General features: G+C 38.0%; 1 protein-coding gene across 4 annotated transcripts in view; it reads right to left on the bottom strand.

The window, feature by feature from the left end:
- Positions 1 to 292: 292 nt before the first annotated feature.
- The window catches only part of LOC126875169 (SET domain-containing protein SmydA-8-like), a 166,257-nt gene continuing 146,773 nt past the window's right edge, over positions 293 to 19,776 (bottom strand). For 3 of the 4 annotated variants that reach the window (XM_050637903.1, XM_050637901.1, XM_050637902.1), the window contains 3 exons: positions 17,903 to 18,255; positions 6,737 to 6,837; positions 900 to 1,058 (listed from right to left, as the gene is read on the bottom strand). In XM_050637903.1, the coding sequence (XP_050493860.1) occupies positions 915 to 1,058; positions 6,737 to 6,837; positions 17,903 to 18,255 (598 nt within the window). In that variant the 3' untranslated portion in view covers positions 900 to 914. Of the gene's footprint in view, positions 1,059 to 6,736; positions 6,838 to 17,902; positions 18,256 to 19,776 lie in introns of all 4 variants that reach the window. The other variant, XM_050637900.1, reaches the window with a different exon arrangement.

Below are 19,776 nucleotides of genomic sequence, written 5' to 3'. Positions count from 1 at the left end.
TAGTATCCATACTCGTATTAACAGACCGTACCTTCATTATAACCCAACGATGGCCAATTCCAATGAAGATTTATCAAACGCCCACAACCCTATTCCTGACGTTTCTCCGACATGTATATTATTTTACTATTTCATTAATAGTATTAGTAAATTATTAATAAATAATAAATTAAATACGAATTATATAAATTGTACACAAAATAGTAAATTATTATTTTATAATAATGATATTGTTGAGTTTATTTATTTATTGAAATTACTTTTGAATTTACCAGAAACAATGATAGAAAGAACGAATTATTAATTAGATAAATAAATATGAGTCAAATTGTATCATGTTCGATCTCGCTTTCGTCAGAAAAGGTTCGTCAGTATCAAAATCTTTTTTCGCAGGGAACCGAAAAGAACGAAGGTTTGCCGTTGCAACGGTGATATTCCCTGATACGTAAACTTTTAATCTTTTTCTATTGTTCCCGCCCTGTACTGTATTGTACCCCTACTGTATCCCTCTCTGTTGTACATTCGGTATTTTTTCAGTATTTTTCGCTACCGGCAAAACACAAAGCGTATGGAGAATTTATTCTATCGCCGTATCCCTTCCAGAAGAAGTAAGATTGGTGATTCGTTAGAAGTTTTTAAAATCACCTACCAAATTAAGAGAACAGGAATATAAATTATATCATTGATTCCATGTGTTAATTTTTCTAACATGCGCTAAAAATGAACCCCTCAATCAAAGAATGCTAATACATGATAACTACCACTTGTAATTGTACTTATTAAAATTTTTTTAACAAATTTATTTCAATATGTTTGTTTGCTTACGAAGGCTATGTATATATACAGTTTTGTTTTTCGTTTAATATTTACTCCCAAACGTAGAACTTACTGAGCAAACTACGTACTGATAAAGTTTATGTTACAGTGAATCGTTTTAAGAGCTTATTTATTTCGTGGAAATTTTGTTCTGCATGTTGAGCTATTTTTCCTTCCGGTAGAATTTTTGGTTCATACTTCAGCAATTGATAGCCATCAACTAAATACTTCTTTGACTCCTGCTGCAAAAAAAAAAAAAACAAACCGTCAAATATTTGTTAATGTAAAGTGCAAATAAATGATGGCAGAAATTTTTGTTCACAGTTTATATAATTATCTGTTAATATTGTATAATTATCGTATTATGTAAAAAATGCTTCAGCCCCTTACCGCTCGCGTTAGAACTATAATTACCATTAGAACACGCGTATATTATCGAAAGGAATAGAAACAAGGGCGACCGAAGACAATACAAAAAATGTGTTTTGTAGATTAAATATGTTGAATATATGGTATATTTGTATTGTACGTGTAGAGTGAGGAAACGTAGAGAGAAACGATACACAAGTATAATATGTATCTCCTCCATAGTATGTATGATAGTGTTGCATGATGGCCTAGGACTCCGTTGAGAAAAAAGAGAGAAGTGCAATGTGAAATCTCGTGCCATAGGCCTCTGGCGAGTAGCCCACGCGGCGAGCAGAGTTATGTGAATATTCTAATATTCTAGTATTCTAATACTAGGGAGGGGATACATACTTGTTTGTGTTTTCGCTCTACGTTCTCTCTCCCTCGCACGTACAATACAAATATACTATATATTTAACAAAGACTAATGGTGTTGAATCTACTGATTAGTAATATTATAAAAAATTCCTTATTGACTATTTTTGACTAGTAGTTTTCAGAATCCACGAGTCAACAACTTATCGCAGATAACGTAATTTTTCACGTGCGGATCCATGATCTTAAAAATGATCAATTATTTATCAGTTATTTTGTTTATAAAAATAGTACTTACAAGTTGTTATACTCCAAATTTTTATAGAAAATTGCTCTGCGACGACAGTATCTTCAAAATGATTAATAAGTACAATATTCTACACTTATTACATTCGTTACGAAATAGTCGAATAAGTAGACAAATATCTTCGAACAATTGAATACTATACAACTTTTTGTAACGAACTTTGCAACGTACGGCAGTCAACTTGGATAAAATTTTAAGTATTTGAGGTCGTATTAACGTGTTAGTTTATTAAAGAGATGAGTGGTAAAAATGTAATAGTTAATTATATTAAAATCATTTTAAGTACAAGTACAGAGATAGTGTATGTCGGTTGTAACCGTCGCTCACTTGATTCTATCGTATGACTCGCTATGCTGCTCGCTATATTCTTCGCTATACTGATTCGCTCTAAAGACTCCTTTCCCTAGAGAGGATGTCCGTCTATTTATATTGTCCGGTGGATTTACGGAAGATCATATGTGGTTCCAGTTGACAATTATTCATAACGGCGATAATGTTTTTGCCTGGAGTTTGTTTATTCTTAAATCCCGCAAATTAAAACAGCGTTGATACTATAAGGCACAACAATATGAGTCACTCCCGATTCGAATCGTCCTATGACTCATGTGCCGCTACATATTCATGTTTATAAGGGCAGTAATAGGCCACATACTTAGCCTTATCAGAAATTATTTTAGCTTCTTTTCAAATTACAGACGATGAGATCAAGGTTTTCGAAAATTTTACACGATCTTTGAAACGGTATTTGAGATTTTGAGTGGCCGTCCGTTTATGGCTCGGATAGCACCTATCCCTTCTTTGGGAAATTTCGGATTACCTGTCCTCCCCGAGCTCTAAGTCTGATGATTCAGAGGTCAGGAAGAAACTCCAGGGAAAACCCTCGGTCGGGAAGGCATGATGGATGGAGGAGACCCAACGGCTGATGGGGGGAATCAGCGACATACTAGGACAGTCAACAGAGCGTCGTACCGTGTGGGTGAAATACTTCACTCTCAACAAAACATTACAACCGTCGTGTTCGGAACATCAAACTTTACTTTAATACAACAAGTGCAAATAAAGTGCCAAATTACACCAACACTCGATTTATTAAACCTCCTCCACCTTGAGCGTTAGTCGCTCTTTAGTTGATAACTCGCAACAAGCGGTCCGCAAGATAACATCACAGATACAGATTTTCAGAATGTTGTCTCAAAATTTTCATGTTATCTTAAAACTTGAAAATGAAATGACAACTAAATTATGGATACAATATTTCGATATGATTACAATAATAAAGCACTTCAATGAGGCTGAAAGAAGCGGTAACTGGAAATTACATTTCGGCGCTTTAAGAAGAATGAGCCCGCATTTTCATGTCAGTGGTTACTACCTTTGTATAAAGCCTTGCCAATTATATTTGCAAGACATGCAGTAACAAGAAACACGGACATACTCCATGTTGAAAAGTTTTCAAGCAAAAGATTTTTCACAGCTCGGCGGTTAAATAAATTTTGGTCGGGGATTACGTTTGATGTAACTATAGAATAAATCTTAATACGATCCGGAATGAAATGTGACATTCAGAAATAAGAGAAATGAAAAGTATTCCGAAAAAGAGGAATAAGAATGAAGCGACATAGACGATGAAGAATTTTAAGAAAAACCGAGATTATTGTAATCGAAATCAAATTTTAATTGATTTTTTTTGTGAATATCTGTAAACTTAAGACCGAGCGACGGTAATATATACGGAAAAGTTGTTTAGAACGACAACATATCTCAAGGTCACCGAAATCGATAAGGTGTAACCTTCTGTAAATAATTACCATAGTTTTTTCTGTACTTTTCTGCGACTATACTCCTCTTTTCTTAATATCCTTTCTTTTCTCAGACATTGATTTGTCGTCGATGATGACATCATGGGTAGTTATAAACGCTCCAGTCCCTTACCGCTCGCGTTAAAACTATAATTACTTAATTATAGGATATTACCGAAAAGAATAGAAACAAGAACGACCAAAGTTAAGACAAGAAAAGTGTTACGATTACCGAAGTCCCTTTCTACCATTTGTATCTTCCCGTGATCGGTAATTGCGTTCTTTATGCAAAGAATTTAGCGTTCCGCAACGTGTGCATTTATTATAAGTTATGCGAACAATATCATTATATCATATGTAAATAGTCACACCCATCACATCGTGTTACCAATGGCGTTGTGTTCCGAATAAAATTCATTCGATTCGACCAGGATCGTGAATCATTTTGCTCTTCTCGCACAAACCTATGTGTTCTTCTCAGCATAGACTCCAACCTTTATACAGTCCGCTATAAAACTAAACATGTTTCAATGGAGATTTCTTTCCATATATTTCGCACATTTGTTCTCGGACGGAAATTCTTCGTGTTCTTCTTCGGACATTTCTTTATGAATTTTTGTATATTTAGAGTGAGTTCTACCGACCACTTTCCACACTTTAAGAAAGGATTTACCTTCTGAATATAATTTTGTAACAAGATCTCGTACTGGAATGTCACTTTACTTTCTCTCATTAGCCATGTTGGTGGTATGATCGCCAGGTTACGGACAAGAGTTAGTGTTTCATTTTTCGTTGCTTAACAATTGTTTTACGAATTATTTGAACACAATTTCGTCGGACTTCCTCCTCGATAACACCAATATTCAACAAATACATATTTGTATTATTTAAGTAAGTGTACTTTTACGTTTCTGTCAAAATACCCATAAATATTTATTTTATTAAAAAAATGTTTACAAATTACTTATTAAAATATATATGAAATATATGTAGAATGAGAGGACACGAATATGCCGAAAATTAACGTGAAGTAAAGAATATGAAAACATTAACTTAAATTTTATAAATGTTATTTTCTCAAATGTAGTAATTTTAGATGGTGTGACAACAAAATTTGGAAGTAAAGATATAAAGATTATCCTATTGTACATAGCACTATATATAAACGGATGTTCTATATAATATTATATATTTAAAAAGGGTGTTTGGCTACAGTTGTAACAAAATTTAAAGTGATTCTTGAAGCTAAAATAAGATGAAAATCAAGAATAAAAAATTGCGTTTTCTTTGTTTTTTAGTTATTGTCAGTTAGAAACTAGCTGAAACATCCCTGTGCGCGAACAAACCTCTTTACATGAACGAAAGTAGTGTTATTAAATATAGTTTTGGGGTTGATATTTAATAGATTCACACAGATTGAATTTTACTTTCTATATTTCACCACCTCGTACAAAACGTCTGAACACACCGGATACACTCAGATAATTAACACATGGTCGACTCCTAAGACAAAAGAGCGTCGTTAGGAGTCGTACCAACTTAGCTTGTAGGAACTAACGATTATACCAACTTAACGTTTCTCAACAAGTAGGTCAATCTAAGTAGCGGACTGTACAGGAATTTTCGAATCGAACGATACATGGGCAGCAGCTTATCTTGTACAAGTTGTAGGGAAGAAAATTGTATATACGTATACAGAATGTTTTGTTTAACTGAAATTATTGTTCCAGTAGCGGGATAGGTTTTAAGGTCAACCATATATCTTCTAATACATTAATCGATCTATCTTATTATTTCCCATAAAAAGATATTAACTTATTTATGTCGAAAAACTCTTACATAATTTAATAGGTACTTTAGCTTTAATTTGTAAAATTTAACGTATGAAAGACAAGAAAGGATGTATAGCGGTATTTTTGTGTTTATAAAGTCATATCTTGTGTGAATCATTTCTACAAAGAATTTTTAAAATTAGAGAAATTTATTTTACCAAGAACATAGTTCCATAACATTTCTAATCTTGAGAGTTTATTAAGACTGTTTTGCCTTATCTTTGGCGATTTTGATAATTCCTCGGTAATGAAATTCATACTAGATCCGATGTCCAGCAACGCTCGACAACGGATTGGTTGCTGTTTATCATTCAAAATGTTAATCTGCGCTGTGATGACTAGATCATTGGATAATAATTCGGATGCTATTGGTCTGATATGTTCGGTCATCAACGGAGTCGTCGATCGTCGGCGTCATTGGCTATGTGTTTCGTCTGTCACTGGGAGGTGGACTTGGAGACGCGGCTGTTCGTGGTGTTTCCGATCTGTGGTCTGTTGTGTGCTTGTGTGTTGTGTGCTAAGCAGCACATGTCCTAGGTCCGGAAACAGTGTAAAGTCTTTAAATTTTGACGATAGACTCCGATTTTGCAGAAGCTAATCGTAATCGTGACTACATTTCCATCGAAATCGATTAATGTTGCTACGAGTTGGAAACAATGAAAAAAATTGTGAAAAATTGTCACAATTTTTGACCTGTAATTGTAACAAATCTAATGATTCTTACATTTTTCTAATGCCTATCACTTTTTTCTGTATCAACCGATTTTAGCGAAATATTCAGCATGCACGTGGCAGTAAACGTATTATTTAAATTTTCACTACAGACCCAGATAAAACTGTTGTAAAAAGGGAGTTTTGCGACTTTTTTCGCAATTACACCTCATCGGCGTAAGAGTACAATTTGCATGCTTTTCATCGAAATCAATATTTCATAAACTACACATACCATATCATAATGCACATATCATAATAAAGAAGTTACATTTAAATTACAATACGTCCTCATAAATTATTAACTTTTTAAAGCTCTTGACTTTTGTCCCCTTTTTCTAGATGGTCTTTATCTCTTTCAAGCTCATTGTGTTTTTCCATTGTTCATATTAATGAAGAAATTAAAAATACCCCATTAAAATTTCTAACCAGGCATCTGTATTGTAATTTTATCAAAGATGGTAATTTTTTGTGTTTGTGTTATACATATTATTATTTAAATATGTAGTATTATTTAAGTACGTGTTAAATTTGATATTTCATCTTACCAATAATGGCACTAAAATCTCCATTTCTGTATGCCTCCTACTAAGGTCTGCTTGGGCTGCATGTAATTCGAAAAGAATCAGACCTCGAATTCGATTTTCAGCTGAAACAAAGAGCTCAAATTATGCGTACTATTATTATCCGTACCACGTGGATGAGATACAATGAAATCGCAAAGTAAAGCATGACGTAAATAAGCGTACTAATTGATTTGATTGCAGATAGGATCGTGCTTATTTCGCACATACATACCTAGGCAACTGTATGAATTTTTGAAATTGCCGATTTTTATTGTTTTATGCAATTGACGATTTTTAAGAAAGCATACTACAGTTATATTTGAAATAAAAATAGGATTAAAATTAAAGATAATGTTTTTTCGTTACAGCTTTGCTTTCTGATAAATTTGTAAAAGTTTATCAATTGCATGTTTATTGTTTTCGCTTATATACACCTATCATGTATCCCTATAAGTGATATGCAGTGATATTTGTACCTATCATATCAAATTGCAAAGGAAGAAATATTAGTAGTAATATCATAATATCAACATATCTTCTATACAAGGATTATTGGTAATTATTTACAACGCGGACAAACTTGTCGATTTCACTGACCTTGAAATATGTCATCAAGGTCAACGTTCTGAGCAATTTTTCCCTATATACATGTCGAGTTATCATAAGGGTTAGGGATGTGTAACGAATCTTCAGTTGGATTACACATTGTTGTTATGCAATAGAGAAGACATTGACTAGTGCAAATATGATTATTACAGAATTTGACAAGTAACCCTGGTAATTATATACTCGAGATGCCAATGGCAATGATCTTAGGCTCAATAACAAATTCACAGTCAACAGGTTAGACGAGTTCGCTGTGGAGTGCCGAAGCGTGCAGACGTGTCTCTAGTGCCCAGCGTAGTTCGAAAACAACACGTGTCGCCCAACCGTCGAAAGAGAACGCAGCTAAGTGTCCCTTACCCTCTAGGGTGAAGAAAATCCCACGCACCTAACCCCAACCCGAATACTAGCCTCACAGCCTCACGACTAGTTGTTCATTCCGAATTAACTAGCTCGATGATGGCCCAGCAACCGCGACCAGGTTCTCCGGAGCAGACTCGCAGCTACCCCGTGCTACCCCCCCCCCCCCCCCGTGGCAGAAGTGCAGCAGAACTCTCCGCACTAACGACGCTAACACTACAAAGAAAAGGAAAATAGAACCAGCAACGCAAATAAACACACACAACAGGTTCGCCGTATTGGAATCCTCAAACGACGCCATGGAAATCGTAGAACCGCCACCAAACCAACATTCACAGAGAATCCCCCCTCCCCCACCAATATTTGTAGACGACGTCATTGACATACAGACAATGACCAAGTCCCTAGAGAGAGATATCAGCAAGGAGGAATATAACCTTAAGATAAGCAACAACAAGGTGAAAATACTACCGACGAACCCAGAAGCTTACAGAAAACTCACCAAGACACTCAGGACCCTGAACGCCAACTTCCACACCTACCAACTCAAACAGGAAAGGCCTTTCCGGGTGGTCCTACGAAACATACACCACTCAGCAGACATAGACGAACTAAAATACGAACTCTCAAAACTTGGCCACGAAGTCATCAACGTAAGTAATATAAGGCATAGAGTCTCGAAAGACCCGTTATCCTTATTCTTCCTAGACATTAAAGAAAAACCGAATAACAAGGAAATCTACAATATCAGTCGCCTAATGAACGCAATAGTAAAATCCGAACCACCGCTTGTGAAAAAAGAAATAGTGCAATGCAAAAGGTGCCAAAGGTACGGTCATACGCAGAAATACTGCAACCATACTTTCCGCTGCGTTAAATGCGCAGGCTCTCACTCCACTGACCAGTGCGCCAAATCACCGGAAACCCCAGCGAAATGCATCCACTGCCAAGGGGACCACCCTGCCAACTACAAAGGCTGCCCAGCATATAAAACACTATACACGAACAGGTACCCTAAGCTCAGAGCAAAAGAGGTATCCAACCAAACACCCAGCCCGCCGAAATTCACGACTACCCCAACCCCCTCAACCAACCAAACACCCAGTCCTACCAAATTCATCTCCACCTCAACCTCCTATGCTCAAGCAGTACAAGGCATCCAAAATGACCCGAACAGCCAAAGGAACCTTCCCCAAAACAGTGTCCCCAACCCACCAAACGCAGACAACTCCTCAAGGCTCGAAAAGCTAATAGAGAAACAATCGGAGCAAATAAATCACTTGCTATCGCTACTAACACTCATCGTGGAAAAATTAACACGCCCCGACTCAAAATAAAACCAAGGCGCATAGCACTCTGGAACGCCAACGGTCTAGCGCAACACAAACGTGAACTAGAACTCTTCTTAAAACACCAGCAAATCGACGTAATGCTCGTATCGGAAACCCACTTCACCGATAAGAACTACCTGAAAATAAATGGTTACAAATTCTACCATACCCAACACCCCAGCGGAAAGGCCCACGGTGGCACCGGAATAATAATCAAAGCAAGTATTAAGCACTACGAATTTCCATCATTCCAGAAAGACTACCTCCAAGCAACAAACGTAGCAATAGAAGACTGTCATGGCACAATCACCACCTCAGCAGTATACTGCCCTCCCAGACACTCCATCGCCAAAGAAGACTTTGATAACTTCCTGGACACCCTGGGCAACAGATTCATAGTTGGAGGAGACTATAACGCCAAGCACATCCAATGGGGCAGCAGACTGGTTACAGCAAGAGGCAAAAACCTCTTAAACAGCATAATAAACAACAACCTCAACTACCTCACCACATACGAACTCACATACTGGCCCACTGACACCAACAAAATACCCGACCTTCTCGACTTCTTCATAACTAAAAATATCCCATCAAGACACGTCCAGATCAACTCCTCGGCTGATCTCTCCTCTGATCATTCTCCCGTGATAGCAACAGTCAGTTCAACAATCATCGAGAGTACACCTAATGGCTCCATTCACAACCAACACACCAACTGGCAGCTCTTCAGAGAAGTCTTTACACACTCAACCTCAGCCTTCACCCCACTAAAAACAAAGGAAGATATCGAAGCAGCCACGGAATACTTAAACACGAGCATAATAAACGCAATCCGCCTCTCCACACCGACAAAGCCAACCAACAGCAAACAAGAATATCCACAATTCATATTAAAAAAAATAGCAGAAAAACGCAGACTAAGAAGAGTATGGCAGACCCACAGAACACCGGAGGACAAACGAAAACTTAACAACGCAACTAGAAAGCTAACCAGAACCTTAACAAACTATAAAAACGACTGCTTCCATAAATACCTCGCCAGCTTATCGCCCACAGCCGACGCCAACTACTCACTATGGAAGGCCTCCAGGAAACTCACACGCCCCCCACAAATAATCCCACCTATCCGCCGTCCGCAAGGTGGATGGGCGCGAAGCCCTATAGAAAAAGCCGACCTGTTTGCAAAACACTTGTCAAAAGTATTCAAACCCCATTCCCCCCAAGCCGCCGCGGACGTTACTGAATACCTACACACCCCCTTCCAAATGTCCCCTCCTATCGAACCCTTCTCCTCTGCTGAGACTATAGAAACAATCAGTCGCCTTAACCCCAAGAAAGCAGCAGGACACGACCTAATAGGCAATAAAGCAATCAAGGAACTTCCCATAAAAGGGATAGCACTCATCACATCGATTTTTAATGCTATCCTTCGCCTGGAACACTATCCTAAGGCTTGGAAAATCTCATTGATTACCCTCATCCCTAAACCCGGTAAACCGATACACGAAACCTGCTCCTATCGCCCAATCAGTCTTTTACCTACCCTGTCCAAACTATTCGAGAAGATGCTCACGAACCGACTCCTTCCAATCCTAGAGAACTTGAAAACACTCCCAGATCACCAATTCGGCTTCCGAAAACATCATTCTACAGTAGAGCAAATCCACCGCTTAACTCATACGATCAGCCAATCACTCGAAAAGAAAAAATATTGCTCAGCGGTTTTCCTAGACATCCAACAGGCATTCGATAAAGTATGGCATGAAGGGCTACTATACAAACTTAAAAAGATCCTACACCACCCCTACTTCTCCATCCTAAAATCATACCTAACCAATAGACAATTCATGGTTAAATACCTAGACGCCACTTCCGCAACATTCCCAATAGAAGCCGGCATACCCCAAGGTAGTGTCCTCGGACCCCTACTGTACTCCATCTACACTGCCGACCTACCTATATCAAACGACATAACAATAGCGACATTTGCAGACGACACAGCGCTATTAGCTTCCCACGCAGACCCGGTAATAGCCTCATCCACTCTCCAGCGAAGTCTCGACTCCATGGAAAAGTGGTTTCACAAATGGGGCTTCAAAGTCAACGAAAAGAAATCCTCACATGTAACCTTCACGCTCCGAAAACAAACCTGCCCCCAGGTCACCATCAACAATGCAACAGTTCCTAGCAGGGACACAGTCCGATACCTGGGCATGACCCTGGACAGGCGACTAACGTGGAAGACACACATCTCAGATAAAAGGAAGCAACTAAAGGACAAACTAAAAAAACTCTATTGGCTCACGGGCCGACGCTCCAAACTAAATTTTCAGAATAAAATTACCCTCTACAAGACCGTAATAAAACCTGTCTGGACCTACGGAATCCAACTATGGGGAACAGCAAGTAACTCCAACATCGAAATACTCCAACGCTTTCAATCGAAAACGCTAAGATCCCTAATTGACGCACCTTGGTATGTAACCAATGAAACAATACACCGCGACCTCAAGATACCCACCGTCAAAGAGGAAATAGCAAAATATAGCAACAGATACAGCAAAAGAATCAACAAACACCGAAACCCCCTAATCACTGGACTACTCGATACGACGGACCAGATTCGCAGGCTGAAGAGGCACTACCCGCTAGACCTAAACGTTAGATTCATTTAATTATCCAAATCAAGCATATGCACTTACTTATAATACTCATAGATTATAAATTATATCTATCTATAATAAGTATTAACTTATTGTAAATAAACAGCCATGTCACTGCGCCACGCCAGAAAAATTACTGAAAATTCTCAACGCGAGAATTGATTGTAATTTCAACAAATAAATAAAAAAAAAAAACAGGTTAGACAATGTGCTTTCTTCCAAAGTCCAAATCGAACTGAACTCACTGGCCCACAATTCAAGTGTAATTCCACTTACTCGTCCACAAGTAGAACTCCACTAACTTCTTCAGTCCAAATCGAACTACACCTATATACTCCTCTCCGTACCTCCCTGTACCCCTCGGGGCAATTATATTTTTAAGGAGAGCTGTACAATTACTCCATACCTCTGTTAGATAAAAACGTCCATCCCGTGACCGTGGCTACCTTCAGCGACCCGTTGTATCACTTCGAGCCCAAGCCTATTGTCATAATTCTCGGGCACACATGATCGGATTAAATCATAAACAACTACTTCTAAGTTTTATTATTCAAGCACCGCTATAATGAAAGTTCTAAACTACAGTATTGGCAATCTTCCCAAAAATTCCAAAAGATAGGTCCTGATGTCCTTTTATCTCCGACATACATATATATCTGCAGTACGGCTTTAGTTTTCAAGTTACTCGTAAAAACGTATTCGATACTATATGTGATATTTTGCTGTTTACACATGTATGTCATTGGTCTGTGACACTCTACATTTCAGATAGTAATCAAAACAGTAATGCACATACAGAAAATATACAATGTATGTGGCAGGAAATCATAGCGATTATTCCACGGTATGGAACTTGCAAATTATATTGGTTACTTAGTTGAGTTTCTGTTTAGACGCCAGTATAATTTTGATAATCGAATATTCGCTTATTGTCAATATTGTGGCTGAAATATTCTCAATATTAACGGCAGTACCTAAAGCTTAATACGAATCTAAACTTATTTTACTCTTGCGTTACAGGCATATCTAATAGTTGTAACTGTTAAAGTAATAATCTGTAACGTTTTATTAAATATAAAAATTATATGTAACATAATAACAATTTTGTATGTAACAAAATAGCTAGAAGTATTAATGTACACCGCTCTTTTCTCTTATACATCTGAAACAGGAATGAATTTGTTTTATTGCACATTCATTCATTTAACACACACGCGATGCATTCGTTTCATGGCGTTTTCCTTTTGTCTTCCTTTCTTTCATTCCTCGCAAAGTAACAAGTTATTAGATTTCTTTATTTGATTCTGCCATAGACGGCCTAGAATAAATCTTCCTGTTTCAACTCTCCATGAAATAGTTTGATAAGGTTACATAAAAATGCGACCAATTAAACCATAAACAAACAACAAATTTAATAACTTGTTATAATATAGATACGAAAACATGCAAGTAAACAATACTAGAACTGTGTGTGTAGTGCGAAACACATCCTGTCAGAAGCAGTATATGACATAATATCTTGGAAACTAAAGCCGAGCGACGGTTGTACATATGTATAATGAAATAGTCTAAAATGTCGACCTTGAAAAACATTTCATGGTCATGGAAATCGGTTATTACTGGTTCGAAATTGGTGATGATCGAAAATTTCTAAATTATTTGTCGTTAATGCAAACTTTTGCAAGTAATCACCATTTTTAAATATAATTGCATTCTGTACAAGATACGGCATTTAAATGAGAGCACTTGGATATCTCCGCTATTAAAGATCCTATGAAAAAGATTCTTAGGACAATGTTATTCAATGTTTCGACCATTCGCGGGGAGACGCGATCGCGAGAAAGCACGTCAACGGGAGTCGTAAATTCCCGTTAAGATTGGATAATCGACGCCACGAAATGATCGATCTCCTGATTTCTGTTGCGATAATAGGGGTGGTTGAATTGACTTTACACTGAATTAATAGATATAATTAATGTTTATTCCAACAACTTCTTAACTAGAAATGTACAATTAATTCGATTGATAGCTAGAGTAACAAGGTGTTGTACGCGACGCACGCTTAGATATTGAAGGTTCAAAAAATGTATGAAGACTGACTTTCGGTAACGATGATGCAGCGGAGGACACTTGCGATGGGTGGGTCTAATGATGCGAGAAAAGCTGATTTGTTAAGACCAAGTTCTTGTTGGGAGAGTGAGGGAAGGACTTCTCTGGTAATTGGTTAATTTTCTGAATTGGTGTGGAAGGGTGGAGGAAGGGTGTTAACCGCCCCGGAGACAAAGTTGCTAGTGTGAAACATCGTACATGAGAAAAACCAACTTCTTCTATCTTTCGGTAATAAACATTCCATAAAACATTCCATAATAAACATTAGAAATTCCTAAGATTTATGATCGGCTCTTAGGACTATTGAAGATACGCAGTGAAGGCGTGCGGACATCTGGTTGCCATCCTGTCAGCGGTGTGTGGCCTGGTCTAGGTAGAATGTCGCACGACGTAACAAGCTAAATGAACATTTTTATGAAATTTCCAAGTCAGCGCAATTTTTTAATGATGGAACTACATATATGTCGGAGATGAAAGGACACCGGATCCTTCCCTTTGGAATTTTGGGAAAGTCCCTTAACACTTTAATCTAGATTCTACCATAGCCGTAATTAAGCAATTGTCGTCATTCAATCCGATTGTATTTGTTCGAGATTTATGATAGTGAGCTTGGGCTCGAGGCGACAACCAGTCACCGAACGTAACCGCGGTCAAAGGATGAACGTTTTTACCTAACAGAGGCATGGAGTAATTCTATAGCTCTCTTTAAAAGAAATAGTTGTAGCAGCACGCGACAGTAAACATTCCAACGGTTTCTGTCCCGTGGCTTACCACACACAGACCCTATTCTTCGGGCGAGATGATTACCAGATATCGATGCATCTCCACAGTTCAGTTCAGCTAGCCTGAGGGCCGTTATAAACATTACGATCTAATTACCTAAAGTCCTTCAAACAGACAAACAGTCTTTGTCCCAACTACGGGAAGATAGGGGAAATCTTCTTTAACTACCAACATTGAAATTGACCAATTAACAACAACGTCACTTTCCCTCACTTTCTGAACGAAGGCTATCCTCGACGAATCCGATGATCTCGTGTCCTTGGACACACCCCATCATAGTTTTCCTTTGCAGCATCATCGTGGCGGAAAGTCATCCTCGTGATGTCGTATTAGCGAGTTACTTAACAAAGAGTTAGTTTAGTAATACTTGTACCATAGCCAAGCAAGTCGAGTACGACTTGGGCTTTGGAAGAAAGCGCATTCTGTTATCCCGTTGACCGCGGATTCGTTATTGAACCTAGGATCATTGTCATTAGCTTCTCGAGTATCTAATTACCACGGTCACATTACTTGTCAAATTCTGTAATAATCGTATTTGCACTAGTCAATGTCTTCTCTATTGCATAACGACAATGTGTAATCCAAATGAAGATTCGTTGCACGCCCCTAACCCTAATCATAATGTGAACCCGACATATATATATATATATTTCATTTTTATATATCTTTTTCCTGTATAAAACAGGATTAAAGCGTTTATATTTTCTTCGTTTTTCACACTGAATTTGATGATATTAAAATTGAAATACCTCTTAAACTAAGCATTTCTAAATAAAAATACTACATTAACACTTTTGTATGGAGGAGGGAGCATCAGGTCAATTGATATATAGAGAAATATAGAGTCCCATCTAAGAAAACATTTATGATCTCAGAATCTTAAAAATAAAATAACATTACTTTATACATAACATTATTATTTTTAATTCTTCCGAGCCGAGGCTCCGAGCAACGCGAGAGACCAGCGAGGACATTCTATGGAATGATGCTGCGGTGTGCTAGCGGATATGAGAACGTACCTGATTCTAGGTCAGGGAGCCACACGAGAAGGAAGAAAGTTACGGCTCAGGGGATTTCGGAGCCCCCAGGCTCCGTCGGTGTTGCGGATAGTGCTTCTTCAGTCTCGCTCTGACGGTCATCACACGACTGGGTGAACAACGACGAGAGGATGGTCAGTCCCAGGGCCACCTCTCACGCGGTAAAAGCGAACAGGGATCAAGCGCTATTGGAGAGTGACACGGAGAGGAGATTAGAGGAGGCTTCGATTAGACTAATCGGAATGAAGGACAGCACTAAGGAGGAAGTTGGCTCAGGATAGTGAGATGGATCAAAGTAGCTACCTGACCCCCGATACGAACAGAACCAGAAAGGGGAAGCGCATTCATAAGATCGTCTACGGCCCACAGCACTGTATCGCATGCAGCGCCGTGCGTATTGGCGGGCACAAAGCCGATTTACTACAAAGCGGAACTCCGGGCCAAGATGTATGAAGTAAAGGAGAATTACCAACAAGAACATTGTGAGAGTCGGCCTAGAGCAGGAATTGCCTCAAATTTCGTGGAAAGCATGAGGGCAGTGAAAGAACGTATAGACGACAAGTGGAGGGAAGAATGGAGCTCTTATAGAAATGACAATTGGACGAAGTAACTAAGAGGGGACGCTTGTACTTTCAAGAAGTGTAAGAAAAAATATTGATCATTGGACGATACAACTATTGACCGGACACGGGATATTCAACGTGTACCGTAGGACGACCAGCAAAGAGGTTCATTCCAGATGCTGGGATTGCGACACAGAAGGGAGGACACGGAGCATGCGTTGTTACACTGCCGTAGGTGGATCTTCGGCAGGACCAAATTGGGGAGCCATGTTGGCACGCCATTAACGACGGAAAATATTATTGAAGAGGTAATCAAGATGACAACTGGACTAAGTTCCAGGCATTCTACGAAAGAATTATTATGGGGAGACGAAAGCAGAAGATGGATATAGAAAAAAGACGAACAAGAGCCAATAGAAATGGAAATAATTGAAAAGATGTAACGAATGAGGGGTACATGCTAGGGTCAATCCTGAAGAATGCTGAAAGGCGCTTCCGGGGTTGGTACCTGTACGTTAAGAAGAGCGGTCAGACGAGGGGTTTTTAGTGGGTATAGCGTTCCACCTGCTGAGTCCCCCTTAACTCAGTGACGCGGGTCATTGGGTATGCATGCATTTTGCCCTCCTCGTGAAAAAAAGGCCAGGGAGCCACAGGATTATTGATTGCGGATGAGGATGAATATATAAGTATTCTATGAATGAAGTCACTTGCGGTCCTTGACGTAAAGTCCGGGAGGTTCAAACTAAGAGAACCCAATGTGAAATCCGAAAGCCACTGGGAAAAACGGCGTAGATGAACTCAATGACGTGCTATTATTTATTAATTATTTATGGAGGGAAAGGATTAAAGGAAACATTAATACTTTGTACTCGAAAATTCTATGCGGTAACCAAAAAAAGTAGCTACGGTCAAGACATGTAGCTAAACCATGGGAGAAAGAGAACAAAGCTAAAGGCTAAAACATTATATACTGGCGGACACGGGAGATTGAGATGGGTGGGAAAGAACTGATCAAGAAAAGGCATATTTTGAAAACTTTGAAATAGAGAAGTACACTACACCTAGAAGAGTTTCGTAGTGCTGAGAGAAGGAATGGCTAAAAATGAGGGGAAATGACATGATGTACTCGGTTAAACTTCGGCCTAGCTAGGAAGTTAAAAGAGTTAGTTCGAAAGTAACCCTAGGTTATGCGCGCGCTCATGATCACGGTACCCGAGGAGGAGAGAGTGGAGAACGACGAATTGGAAATTGTACAATTACCCTCATCCCCCGGGGATCCCTAACGCCTAACCAACAAGAATTTGGTACTTTCTAGGCTGTGCAGTTCCTACGAATATTTACATATTTTGAAAAAAAGGGAAGTTCTCAACTGCTTCAGGCAATGCGCAACACGCACCCAGAAGAAAAAGTAAAGAAATACGAGGGTTTCTGTGAAAATGTTGGACGGACAGGTATACGATAACAATAACAACGGTGGTATCAGAAAATGTTAATCGAGTAAACAAATTAAATAACAATAGGTTCCCAGGAATTCCTTGAAATCCTACCATCATGTATTTGTATTTAAGTATTTTGCGTATCTGTGGTAAAGTTAATCAGCCAGTTTTAAAACATAGGAATCGTTGAATTCGTCAGAAATGAGTAAAGGTAATATGGAATAATTGTCGTTAGTTATCATTTCTTAAATAAAATACATTACCAGGAACGAGTGTCTTGAGCAATTTATCCAGTTTTTTGCATAATTCTATTTTCTCGATGAGAAGATCTGTTTCAACTGCTGCTAATCCTCCAGTTTGTTGTCCAATCAATTGAGCCAGAGCAATCGTTACATCAATATTGTAAAAATGATTTGGGTGGAGGGTACTTTTGTAACGACTTATAAATTCTTTACATGCAATAATGTCATTTTTCTTGATAGTTGAAAGGTATATACCAATATCTTCTAACATTTTTTCAATTTCCACATAAGGAACAATTGATTCACAAATTTTGCATGTATAATCCTGTTCCTGTTCAAAAAATGTTTTGGGTAATATGTATCCTGGACAATTCCTGGAAAGAAGTAAACAGATCAAATCATTCTTGCATACAAATAATTTGAAAAATAATGTTCCCCAACTTTTCGTGGTATTTTTGTGTTAAAGAGAAAGAGTTTAAGACTTTAAAAGCTGATAGTACTTTTCAAGAGAATGTGTAATTATCATGGATTCTGAAAGCAACTCTTTTGTTGTAAAATTAACTTTTCTTATTTACAAGTATCTGACATTCTATTGACATCAGCCTCTTCGCAACATATTCCAAATAAGCCACAGTTTAGAGTTAGTTTAAAAGTACTAGGTAACGGAGTGAGTAACACCCTCACTCCTGGATCATCAACGTAAAAATGACTACTTTATGTTATTTTTATTTTTATTTATAAAAAATTGTATTTTAGTTTAAATGATGTATTTTTCTTCAGGTTTAATCATGATTATTATTGATATAAGCTAGCGTTCGTTTTTTTATATTTTTTTGTAAAAAATTAGCAACAAAATATATTCGAGGCCAGACACTGCGCATCCACGTGAGTGCACCACATAATCACGACTATCAAGCATAAATAGAGGGCTGGTAGTTCGATTCAGTTCCTCGATTAATGGCTTCTAGAACCAACTTAGAGATTAGATCTTTGAGAAACCAAGAGACTCACGATCGGTTGGTTCGCTTTAAGTTTAATGAGCTCGCGAAGAGCTTAATCACCGAAACCCTAGAATTTACCTGATCCGGTTTTATCTGTCTGCGTAGAGCTCTCAAGATCAACTTGATTAAATTAGCCAGCGAAGGAACAATTTTAGTTCAAGGACACGCTCTGAGCTAAACCTAATGTTGATTTAAAGTTCATTCTACGTCTAATGATCTAGCGAGGAGCGGAGCTTCTTTGTAACGGTGTTGCTCAATAAAACTTACTGGGTTTACTGCGTTTGAGCTTTATCTACAAAGCTCGTCGGTCTAGCCTGCACATGTGCAGTCAATTTAATTAATAAGATAGATTTTAAGCATCTTAATTATCGTACATATTGAAAACGTTTCAGAATATTATAAACTTTCGTGTTCAAACTTTCAATATTATATCATAATCATTCAAATACTTGTCATTTTAGTTTATTATATTAGTACTATTGTATTTATTGTTTCACTATTATTGTTGATATTATTTTCATTGAATAAATCTCTGTTTAAAGATCTTAACTTTTGGATTTCTATTGTTAACAGTGCGCCACATGAACATTATTTTCACTCTTACGGCACTGATGCTAATAGTTCTTTTTATCAATAACAGATGCCATAACCTCTGGGAGCGTTTCTCCAAGATTATCGTTATAATATTTATTAATACCAACAAAAATTATTTCATAACAATCTAAATGAAGAAGCTAGAATTACAAGCTCTTTTGGACAGTAGAATTTCCATTATCCGAATTTATGGAGGAAATTAATGGAGTGATGACTGCTTGAATGAGGGAATTTGTGGATGGTGGAACACGCGTGTTTTATTATCATTATCGGTCCATTTTTCAAAAAGTATAATTCAAG

Source organism: Bombus huntii, chromosome 17 (assembly GCF_024542735.1).
Source record: "Bombus huntii isolate Logan2020A chromosome 17, iyBomHunt1.1, whole genome shotgun sequence".
NCBI classification, from domain to species: Eukaryota; Metazoa; Arthropoda; class Insecta; order Hymenoptera; family Apidae; genus Bombus; species Bombus huntii.
This window is presented reverse-complemented; position numbering and strand designations above follow the sequence as displayed.